This window comes from Passer domesticus, chromosome 4, assembly GCF_036417665.1.
Source record: "Passer domesticus isolate bPasDom1 chromosome 4, bPasDom1.hap1, whole genome shotgun sequence".
NCBI lineage: Eukaryota > Metazoa > Chordata > Aves > Passeriformes > Passeridae > Passer > Passer domesticus.
This window is the reverse complement of record NC_087477.1, coordinates 39,257,144-39,269,329: the sequence shown is the minus strand read 5'-3', so window position 1 is coordinate 39,269,329 and position 12,186 is coordinate 39,257,144. Positions and strand designations below refer to the sequence as shown.

General features: G+C 43.2%; 1 protein-coding gene across 12 annotated transcripts in view; it reads left to right on the top strand.

Annotated features, from left to right (window-relative positions):
* SH2D4A (SH2 domain containing 4A) overlaps nt 1-12,186 on the top strand; it is a 58,044-nt gene that overhangs the window by 948 nt on the left and 44,910 nt on the right. For 8 of the 12 annotated variants that reach the window (XM_064417253.1, XM_064417255.1, XM_064417254.1 and 5 more), the window contains exons 2-8: nt 605-764; nt 1,298-1,460; nt 3,503-3,568; nt 3,980-4,115; nt 5,336-5,552; nt 5,960-6,090; nt 6,492-6,712. In XM_064417253.1, coding sequence (XP_064273323.1) covers nt 605-764; nt 1,298-1,460; nt 3,503-3,568; nt 3,980-4,115; nt 5,336-5,552; nt 5,960-6,090; nt 6,492-6,712 — 1,094 coding nt within the window. The other 4 variants (XM_064417247.1, XM_064417248.1, XM_064417249.1 and 1 more) reach the window with 2 other exon arrangements.

Here is a 12,186-nt window from a genome sequence, read left to right as displayed (position 1 = left end):
GCACACAATGGTTTTTACTCCCTGGCCCAGACATTCTGTCCTTGACCAAATTGCTCAACTCCCCTAGCTGGGAAGACAGGGCTTATTTGCCCCCAGGAGATGCATCTCATTAAGTTTTCCACTAAATGGTGCCTCAGAATCTGTCTTTAACAGAACCATGGATTTGAATATCTGTCCTGAGGCACTAGACCTGATGGGCAGTTCCCACTGAGATTTTAGATCTGAAGTTCCCTTGCCAGGGAAGGGAACTTCAGATCTAAAAGGGAACAGCATGCTGGCTGCTAGGAAGATAGCTCTTTTCTCCCAGGTCTCCCTCACACAGTTTGGGGAGGACAGTAGTCAGAAATTAAAGCAAGAAGAGAAACAGTGGTGATTCTTCTCCTTTGCTCCCAGTCTCAGAAATGCCTCCTTCACTGACCTGGCTCAAGGAGGATGAAAAAATTGGCAAGTGTGGGCTGCATCCTATTTGAGTTTCTTCATGTACAGTTGCTTTTGGGGGGGCTCGGTCACCAACAGTAGCTGGTAGGGCACAGCAAGTGCAGCATAGGCCCTGCAAAGAGCTACCCAGCAAACAGCATTTGCCAAAGAGCTGCTTCTTTTCCAGCCAACAGGAAGTCAGTGACATGGAAACTCGGTGCTGACAATGAAGTGTGGGTCTGGGTGATGGGAGAGCATCCTTCAGATAAATCCTATGCAGCCATCTGTGAAGAGATCCAGGCACAAAGAGCAAAGCGCTTAGCGAGAGAGCAAGGCCAGGAGGGCAGGTAAGCACCCTTCAGCTGAAGGACTCGGTGGGCAGAGAGGGAGGAGAAGGCTTTTCTATAAGGGCACATGAGCTGGAGTCTTCTCTGTAGGGGCTGTGGTTAGCACTGTCATGCCAGCCTTGCTAGCAAAAGGAACAGACAAAGGTTGGTTTTCTCAGAGGACACACAAGGTTGGTTTTCTGAGAGGACACACTATGCTGGCAGAGACCATCTGTAGCCTGAGAATTGCCCCAGCTCACTGAGCCTCCTGTGACATGGCTGCAGTGTGGGACCCTCTGCAGACCACAGGAAATGCTGATGCTGTCACTGCAGCAGGTGATGGGCTCTGATTCACCGGCAGGTGCCAGGGTACAGCCGGACAACAGTTACCACGAGTCATTAATTTAATTACACACCTACCTGATCTGGAGATATAACTGCCTATGCACATGTGGCTTCATTGCAGTCTGCTCTGCTCACGTGCAGCCTCCTCACAAGACGCTCAGACATCAGAAAGTGACTCTGTCCTAAGTCCTCTCTCTCTTGCATTTCAGAGAGACTGACTCTTCTGCAACATGGTCTCTACACCCACAGCCAGGACTTCTGGCTGAGACAGATCTTCATGAGAATAAAAAAAATACTGAGGAGAAAAAGGAGGAACATGGGAGAAGAATGGCTGATATTGACACAACAGGAAAAAGCCAGGAGCTCACAAAGGTAGTTTTCCATTTTCTCATAACTATAAGAAACATGTTTTTTGAGGTCTAGGAAGTGCAGCAAATCCTGGTTGCTGTAAATACAAATCTGAGGGAAAAAGCCATCTATCTGTTGAAGCATTTCTTCTACAGAGGAGAAAAAAACATGTTACATCCTTCCTTAAGACTCAGAAGGTCCATGTGCTGTTCTCAGCTGGGATAGATCTGCTCTGCACCAATGGATAAACTACTCTGAATTCCTTTGTTTTCATTCTCTGTGGATAAAACAAGGGGTGCAGTACTTTTCCTTCTGCACCATGGCTGGTTTGAATGGCTTTTGGGGCAAGACCAGGGAGGCTATCCTAGGATTTTTAAACGGAATGTCACAGCCCTCAGCCAAATCATTTACTTTTATAAAAGACCGAATGAAGAGAATTTTACCAGCATTATCTGACATGCATATTTTAGGTGGTTCTTGGGGTTTTTTGTCTTCTAATACAGAAAACAGCTTATGACATTGATAGCGCAGGACAGCTCCAAATGCAGTAATACAGTATCTGCATTCCTGTGGTGTTTCATTAAGAAATATTTTTTTCCAACAATAAATAATCATGCTTTTTAACTGTCTACAAAAAGCCATTTGCAGAGAAAGGAAAAAAAGAAGAGTTAAATTAACTACCCATGCAACTACAGTTGAACAAAAGGAACAGGACATCCTGCCAATTTAATGGGAGAAGTCCTATCTCGTTCTGCAGTTTTCATTCAGCCTTGTATGAGAATGAACTTGTATGAGTTATATTCTTTTATCATACTGCCACTCCATACTATCATAAAAAGTATGATAGCAGAAGATTGGGTTTTGGCAAAATGCTCTCTTACTGCTACCAAAATAGTGAATGGAATTTGGAGTGACTGTCTCCTTTATCAAAAGCCTCTGAGTCACATGGGGTTTTTCTCTGCACTGTTTGCTAAAGTTGAGCAACTATGTGGGAGGTTCTTGCTTTTCAAAGAAACTTATTAGTCAAAAGTGACCAAAAAACCCCAAAACAAACCAAAAACAACCCCCAAAAAACAAACAAGCCACCAACAAAAATCTAACCCCCTTCCAAAGTCTTGAACATGGGAATAGATGGGGGATTGTATATTTTCCTTTATTTTCTGTCATTATATTATTAATAAATTTTCCCAGGTTTCTGGGGCTTTTGCTGTTAGAAGGAGGGCTCCAGACTAAAGTCCCCTGTTGTATTTTCTAGGCCTGGAAAGAGGCTTTTCCCCTACCTCCTGCATTAAAATGTTTTCTCTGAGATCTAGTTCCCATTCCATTTAACCTGAGAGATCCAGGTATCATGCTGCAGGGAATAGGGCTGATCTACAAAAAAAATGCTACTCCACAGACATTTGAAGCTCCTAGTTTCCTGTTGAGGATAGGGAAACAGTGAAGCCATGCTCATATTAAATATTAGCCAAGTAGGTGATGGAGTTAAAAGGAAGTGTGACCTTGGCAAGCAGAATAGTACAGTTAACTCATCACTTGTACTGTGGGAGGCAGTGGAGGTCTGATGGGGAAGTGGGTGGGTGTTTACTGAAAGCTAAACCTAACAGTTGGTCTGCAGAGGCAGCTCTCAGCTAGGGACTGCTGGCAGGGCAGCTGGGCTGGTTTGCAGGGAAGAGAGAACATGAAATATCCAGCCAGTTGGATCAGTTTGTCAAGTAGGAGTTTGTAGCAACCCAGCCACAGCTGCAAACAAGCACAGGCAGGTAAAGCTGACAGCAGGTTCTGCAAGGGATTGCTTTAGAGGAAGGGAAGAAAGGAACTGCTCCCTGGGAGCACTTGTGAGCATTGCTTAGCAAATCTAGGCATGCTTATGGCTATCCTGACAGGCCTGAGTTCTCCTCCTGTGGCATGTTTGGCCAAATATGATGGGAAAACCCCCACAATGTTTGTCAGAGCGAGCTGGCAAAACTTGTTAACAAATGTTAACTTGTTAACTCCTTTTGCATTTAAAAAAAGAGCAATTGTCCTAATGTCACATTTATTTCTCACCACTCTTTTGCTCTGCTCAGAGGGGAACCAGAAATGTTCACCAGATGCTGGCGGATTGCCATATGAGGAAGCATCGTTTCCAACAGGTAAGTGGCAACCTGTGGTGCTCCTAAGACACTGAGTGGGGCCAGTGCTTTATCCTAGAGCCCCAGTCAGTTTCAGAGCCTCATATGAGCCAAGAATATTCTCGCCTTTTGGACCAGTTTTATCCAGTATTGCTCTGCTTCTCATGTATTGTGTGATGATTTGGAGATGGTACAAAGCAGGCCAGGCTGGCCAGACCGGAGAGTAGCACAGGGGATGCTCCTGATGATTTTTGATGGGCTGTTTTCCCTTCCTGTCTCAGTTGTTACCTGCAGTAAAGGCAGAGGGTCTCTATGTTGTTGAAATTGGAGGGGTTCACTGTAAAGGACAGAGTTCCCAGTATTTCAAGGCTAGCTGAAAAGCAGGGTTAAAGCTTTCCTGACACAAGGCTGAACATACTATTTCTTTCCTAGATGAAGGAAGCACAGAGGAAAAATTCAGAAGAACTCACAGCCTCCCAGAAGCCACTACCACAGAGCCATTCCAGCACAGAGAGCCAGAGAACGTCACAAAAATCGGATGAGAATGAGCCTGAATGGCAGGAATTCTGTAAGATCTTAAAATTACCTTTTCCTATAAAGCTTGAGAAATCCTAGGGCTCTGTGGGGTCATCTCAACCTCTCCCCTGCCGTACTAGAACTGAATAATAGGTCAGAGGCTGGAGAGTTTTGCCAAGAAATACAGCACTTTATTATCAGAAATAGTTCTGAGTCCATGCAGCACTGAGACTAGAGCTGGGCAGGGAAATGGAAAACTTTTCCAACTGACACTATGTTAAAACAAGCAACAAATAGAACCCACATGAGTATAGCCAATACTATTAATTTTAAACTAGAAGCTGGCCTTTTGTAGGACTTTGCAGTAACATTGCTCTTGAGGATAAGTAAAATGGGGAACAGAGACTAATTAAAAAGGATTTCCCTGTCATTCAAACATGATTCCACCCAAGTACAGCTCTGCTGCACTGTCTCATGTAATGAATCCCATTAATAGAAAGGAAAATGGCAAACAGTATGAGACTTGCAGTAGCAGCCATCACTGCTGCCAAATGCTTCCTGAAGGAGAACCTGATGCACTGTTCCTCCCAGTTCCTCCCTTGCTGCTCAGTAGATGGCAATGCTGTACCACCAGCTGTTTCCACTTCAGTCTAGGGGTTTTGTTTTTCTGACTGATAGAAAAACTGCTGACTGGAGAGCTGGCTACTCGTACAGACTCCGGGGAGAGATGGACCTAGACAATCTAGGCAGTTTTACAGGAAAAAAACCCAAACGAAAACACAGTCAAGTTCTCCACTTTCCATAACAGTTTCAGTATGGCTCCTTCCCACCCTCCAAAATTGATTAGCACTTTCAAATCCTTCAAAAGATTGATTTGGGGTCATTTCAGCAGCTTCAGCTCCAGGAGCTTCAAGCCCTGCTCCCCACACCAGTTTACATGAAAGGCACTACAGAAATCCATGTCTGAAGAAGGAGTCAGTGTCTGAAACAAAACCAAAAAGTCTTTAGGTACAAAAGGACCTGGTAACAAGAAAAAAACCACAGATTGTAGATCTTGTCCCAGAAAACACTGTTTTTTAATATTTTAAAGGAATAAAAATGGTGCCACTTAACACGTGGGAGACACGTGACAAATGGTCTCACAACTGAGTGACTCTTTCAGCATGTGAAATGGATTATTCTTACATTTCCACAAGCAGGAAGATGGCCAAAGGGTAGCAAGCTTTAAACTTGCTGCTTGTTCACTTCTGTAGGACTCCTTTTTTGTTCCAGTGCGGAAATCCAAGGCAGCAGATGAGAAGAGACGCTCCCTTGCACGGCAAGCCAGAGATGACTACAGGAGGCTTTCACTGCAGGGCATCCACAGAGGGAAGCAGGCAGATATTTCCAAGGGTGCCACAGGAGGAGATCGGCGACCACTTCAATACCCACCTCTCCCCCCCAAGCCTAAACTTCTACCTCCTGCAACGGCAAATGGGAGAGCAATTAGGTAAGGAAGCCCCTGTGCACTGTGGAAAGGAGAAAGGATGAGATTCTTTTGCTCTAGCATGGGATGGTTGAGAAGGGAATGGTTATCTCTCCTCCTTGTGTGGAAGAGACACCCAACAGGGAAAAATACAGAGCCTAGGCTATATTCCAGCCTAGAATGTGATGAGACCTTCAGGTGTTCATTCCTGGAGGATAACAGGTTTAGTTAGTAGAGTGTCCTAAGCCTGGAGCACAGGGAGCCCCTATGATGCCAGATGTCCACTGAAAACCATATTCTATACAGCTGAACTGGTGTAAGCTGCCTGTTTAGGGCTGATCTTAAAATCCTGAGCAAAATGTAAGTCCTGCACAGGGACTCAAAACCTGTCTTTTGAATCTGATGCACAAACCAGAGGTCTTTTTTAACAGGAAAGAGGGAGTCCAGAGGACAATCTCCAATTCCACCGAAGAAAGCATCATCAAGTGGTTCAAAGAGGAGCAATTCCCCCTCAGAGCTGGCTATCTGAAAACCACAGACACAATAGCACCTTGGTTCCATGGTAAGTCCTGGGAATTTCCACCCCAACCCAAGTGTTTAAGAAGTTTTTTCTGCTAACACGGCTACTAACATGGGCTGGGCTTGGAAGTAAAGCTCCTATACTGGAATGACCATACAGCAATTGCAAAACCATTCTCTCTCATAACACAGCAACAGTCCTTTTGAGCTCTCCATGTTTGTCATTAATTGTTGGCCAAGTGTGGCACAGTTAACAAAGAGCTCTTGGCCATGGCCTGTTACAGCAATGGCAGCACTCTTCTTCTTAGGCTACTGGGCAAGGAAACAGTGAAAGGGATGGAAGTGCTATGGACTGGTTTTAGAGCAGATTTCTTGTGAGAACTGTTTGTCCAGTCCTGTACAAATGATTTTCTCCCTTCAGTTTTGTCTTTTGGTTTTGAACAGGTATCCTAACCTGTAAGAAAGCAGAAGAGCTTCTGAATAAAACACTACCAGGGAGTTTTCTGATCCGGGTCAGTGAGAAAATCAAAGGCTATGTGCTCTCCTATCGGTCTGTGGAAGGATGTAAACATTTCCTCATTGATGCCTCCAGTGATTCCTACAGCTTCCTTGGAGTGGACCAGCTGCAACATTCAACGCTGGCTGACCTTGTAGACTACCACAAGGTGAACATCTAGCAATGCATTCATTAATTGCTTAATTGTCTCAGGGCACTTCAAAATAAGAAAGAGTAGATTCAGTTGTTTTGAAGTAGGTAACTATACCCATTTTAACTGCTGCTGGGTATCCTGTGTGATGCTCCAGAAGGTACAGCCTGACTGGTACAGCCCAGGTGACCTAATACATCTCAGATATCTTAGATCTGATTCACTCACCCTCAAACACACAGAACACCTTGCATGCTGGGCCCAAGTTACTTACAAGCTACTTAGTAGAAATGTTGATGTGAGGTGACAGCATACTCATACAAACTCCTTTCTTTTGTATTCTCTCCATGGTTAAGGGGCACTGGCAAGTTGGGTAAACACAAAATCCTGCTTACCTTCAGCTTCAGCATGAAAGACAGCAACATATCTTTATAATCTCAAAGCAGACAAGGGGTGGTACTGAGCAAAGGTAAAAAATAGAAGGGAAGGAGGAATGTTGGCAGGCTCTTGCAACAATAATAGTGGTGTTTTCGAGCACTGTTATGACTGCAGTTGCATGGGTTTCAGGGAGAGACAGATGGATTGTTCATTCATTTTCTGTAAGATCTGCCCAGGGACATGTCAATAATTTTTCTTCTAAGTTCATTTAAAATCCCTGTTTTTTTTTAAAAAGTGCGTAGCTTAATACACACATGGCTAAACAAAACTGGACATGAGAACAATATCCTATGCTCATTTGCTCTACAGAACTTTACCTGGACTGCCTGAGCTTGCTTCTTGCATGATTTTCACAGTTCAGGCTGAAAGTATTAAAAGCAGGAGTTATGCAGCTATTTGTACCAGAGCTAAAGGATTTAAAGCTTTGCTGTGCATATCTACATCAAATATAGAGCCAAGGCCACAGTCTGCAAAGAATCCTGCAGCTCCCCTGCACTACAGCACATGTGGGCAGATGAACCCACTCTGCCAAAGTGCCCCACTGGGTTCTGCTTATCACCCACTAGGTGACCATGAAAGAAGGCAAGTTCCCACCATGCATCTCATCTGTTGCTAGGATGGAGAATGAGATTGGAAGCACAGACTGTACTTAGAACAGGACTGCCTCAGCAGAGGGAGTGTGCTCTCTCCAGAATCCACCCTTGTCCCTCCCACAAACACAGCCAGAAGCACAGTTCACAATCCCTGTTCCTGCTTTATCTGCATGCTGCTCATTCCTGGCTCTAGCACCTTCTAGCAGGGCACTCCATGTCAGAGAAGCTGTAGTTTCCTCAGGGATGAGCACAGCTCTTTCCTAGAACTGCCAGAGTTGTGTCACTGAGTTATGGCACAGAGCACAGATGTATTATGAAGACAGAGGGCAGAGGGCCCTTCCCTGACTTCTCTGGAAAACTGAGCTGTATCACACAGTGGTGGGAACACATCCATACCATAACAGAGTCAGGAAGACTGCTGTCCACCTTGTGATGTTGTGACAGGCAGGGTCTGTTTGAAAACTGGTGTTTGATCATATCCTATATTAACAGGACGAACCCATCACTTCCTTGGGGAAGGAGCTGTTGCTTTACCCATGTGGCCAAGAGGACCAAGAGCCAGATTACATCTCTCTCTTTGAGTAAACCTCCCCATCTCGTTGGGAAGCCCCAGATTTGTATTCACAAAGAACTTGGAACTGAACTTGGGACTAGAGCTGCTGATACTTACCTGGAACCATCAGTGCCTGTATTTTGTACCCTTCACAACAAAGCAGTAGGAGGATAAGTACTGTTGTGAGCTACAGGATGCATCAGCCCAGCAAGCTGCAAAGTACCTGGATACATCCCACAAGATGGAGAAAATGAGCTGATGAAGTAATCAGTTGATCAGGGAGATACTGCCATGGATTTTCAGTGGGTTTTTGTAGGTTTCTTGGGGGACTTCTGTATTCAAGCTGTCTTTTGTTCTTGAATGCAAGGTTCTTTGGGAAATAGGTACCTACAGCTGAATGAGATTATACCTTCCTGAAGGCACAAAACAACTTGGAGAGGTGAATCGATCCTGATATGTAATTTGCATAATGTGAAGCTTAATTCTATAAAATGCTGTGTCCTTGGAAGGAAGGATGTTCAGTCAAACGTCCAAGAAAACCCTGAGTGCCTTTCAGTGAAAGGTTCTCTCTGTGACAAGAGATTTGCACATGTGAAGAGTGCATTTTTTAAACTCCTCTAGCCTCTGAATGTGATCCTCACTCTTTTAACCTGTATTTAACTCCCACACAGGCCTTTCTGCATTGAGAGGGATTATCCTTTTTGAAAAGGAAAGGAGATGGGACAGAGTAATTTGTATGAATGACAACCACATGTACAGAACCTAAAAATGTAAGAAGGAACACCTATATCAGTATTAATACAGTTTACAGAAGAGTATTTGCCAGTAAAGAACGTTATTTTCCAAAACAGATCTATTTATTGCAAGTTGTGTCCCAATTGCTGAGATGCATCTGGTGTAAACTTCATTATAGAACTTGTTCTTTCAACATAATGTTCTTTTTTCTTTTCTGCTACAATGCTTTTTAAATACATCATTCAGAAGATTGGGGGAGAGCTTGGACACAATCACATAACAAATTAGTCTTCATCCAGGTTCCCTAATGTTTTTGCACATGACAAACTCTGCAGCTGAGGAGTCTGAATCTGAAAACATAATTTTTAGAGGCACAATCCTCAAATAGTGAATAAGAGTTGGTCTTGTTTCAGTTCGTTACCTCTTTTTACCTGTTCTCTCTTTTCTGTTAGATCAGGGCTACTCAACTTGAAGAAGCAGTCAAAACTTCCAGTCTTACATTAATCTGGGTTTTGCAGAATACAGATTTAAAGAAATTGTAATCATCTGGTCTTAAAATTCACAGCTATGCTGACAGGCATTTTCCATTCCAGGAAAGAGGGGATAACTACACTCCAGTTACAGCAAGTGTCACTTGCTAGAAATAAAGCCTTAATGTAAACTGAGACTCTGAACATAAAGACACTCTGCCACTGCAAATGACTTAATGAGCTGCTTGAGCCATATATCACATGTATCAAAGAGATAATTTCAATATAATCTGCATCAATAATGACAAAGGGTGTTAGATTATTTGTAGGAGGGGGAACATCCCTCCTTCCCTCTTTATGGACTGTTTCTTTTAAAAATTTGGTCAAAATGAAAGGTCCTTCAGAAAACATCTGTTTTCATGTGAAGAATCTGCCATAGCTCATATCTTGCTGAGACAAATTGTGAGTGTTTTGCAGACCTATGGGCTGGTAAAGAGAGAGGAAAAGTATGCTCTAAAAAGGCATTTGAGACACAGGGTGTTAACTGGCAAAGTAAGATGCACGCCAGTCTGTCATGGACATAGCAGGACATAATCAATTTAGCTCTAAAATGTTTAGTAAAACTCCTCAGGGTTTGAGCTGCTGACAAGTGGACCAGTAGATTCACTGTCTTTATATTAAACTACTTATTTGCAAATATTGTCTCAGTACAGCCTAGGGAAAACCACTATCCATGTTCACATCATCCCACGTTTGAGTCATGCCTCAGTTTCTCAAAGACCCTCTTTTCTGCTGTGAGGCAAGAAATATGAAGATTTAGATGATTGGACTGACTGCAAAGGCAACTACGTTGCTAGAACAGATGCCCTTAAGACTTCCTCTTCTATTGCTCCAAAATCCAGTTACCCTGAAAGTCTGTGGAGCAAGGATGTCTTGCAGCAGTTGAGAATCAAGGGTGATGACATACCTTTGGGGAGTTTCTGTATAGAATCTTTCCTTCTTCAAGGGATGCTGTGCAAGGATTACAAGAGGAGCCAATTAGCAAATTGCTTGATGGAGAGATCACGAATCCTGAGAAGCATGGCATTTTGTTTTGCCCAATGCCTTTAGCCAGAGTATGCTGCAGTCGTCAAAAAGTAAAGCAAGGAGTCTCAGGATGGCTTCCCCACCTGCACAGGGCCCTCTATAGTCCCTCCTAAACCAAGATAAAATCAGTTGTCATTCTGAGAAAGATCACAAGCTGGTTTGGGGACAAGGAAGGTAGACACCTTCATAACAAAATCTTTTTTTCTGTTGGCTGCTCTCTTTGGATTTCACCTTTTTCTAACTGGGCTGGAAGACCTGTTAGAGCTCCACTTGGTTGACAGAAACATAAGTAACAGCAGCTTCCCTTTCTCATGCTGTTCTTCACCTCTCTGATAGTGCAGTCTCCCCCTCTAAGAGAGCCCTGACAGATCTCTGCTGTGATTAGATGGCCCTGCACATCACTGATGTGGCCAGTAACTGTGGGCTGGATCTCTTCATCACTGATACCATTTCAGCTCTTGCCTAACTGGCTTCTGCAGCCAAGGAATGGAAACTGCATGTACAGTATTATTCCTGGCAAGAGGAACAGCATCTCTGTGGAAAAGGACATACATGAAGATCACAAAGGTGCTATTTAAAAACATAAGTTGTGAAACTCTGACAGGATCTGGATGACGTGCTTGTAAAGTAATGAAGTGCTGAATTTACAATTGCCCAGTGCTTAGAATTGGAGACTAACAGAGACTTGAAGGGACCTCTGGAGATCATCCGGTCTAGTTCTGCTCTACAAGTGTGGCTCAGGGAAGACTGAATAAAACAATCATGGAAATAGTTAAGGTGAGGATTGACATAGGTCATGATTATGAAACTTTCATAGTGTATAACACTCAGTTTCAAATTCAGGTTTAAGTGGGACTGTAGGAACAACTTTTGCCTTGGAGCAGCTGCATTACCACACTTTGATATGCACTCAACAAGCCACACCTGTCTCCTCCTATTGCATAATGTTTGTAAAATTACTTAATCAATACAAAGCCCTTTGTAAATAATTTATCATGTGTTCTGGGAACAAAGCAGTTCTTTGGAGGATCTGCTTGAGTGATTGCTGAAGTTTCTATGGTAAGTGATGTATTTTGGGGTTGAGGTTTTAAAGTATACACAGTATACTTTAAAAGTATATACATTTCTATTCTTTTTGTACTTTTGCGGTGTTTTGGTGATTTGCAAGGCAAGTGCAATGCAGATCCTTTGCACCAGCAAAAGTCAAAAGCATAAAAACCTGTCCAAGGAATAGGTACTTACAGCACCGTGGTCTCTGTCTGCAGAACCTGCATGCAGAGCTTTCAAAAGAGGTTCATAGCGCTCTTCCTACTGCACAGCCACACAACAAAGAGTAGTTCATTCATTGTTCAGTGCTACCTTTCTTTCCCTCAGCTTTTACAAGCCAAAAAACAAAGAGGTTGCTCAGAGAAACAGCATTTAGGTAAGCAAATGGGATTTACAAGCCCGTGCAGTTTTTGTTGGCTAATATATATTAAAATGACAAATAGCAGTCAGCATTGAAAGAAAATGCTTTATAAGAGCAGTAACTCAGACTTTCAACAGTTTTAGGTAATTGCAACAAAAACTATTAAGAAGATGACTAATTTTTACAATTAGTACCTATAATTGTCATAA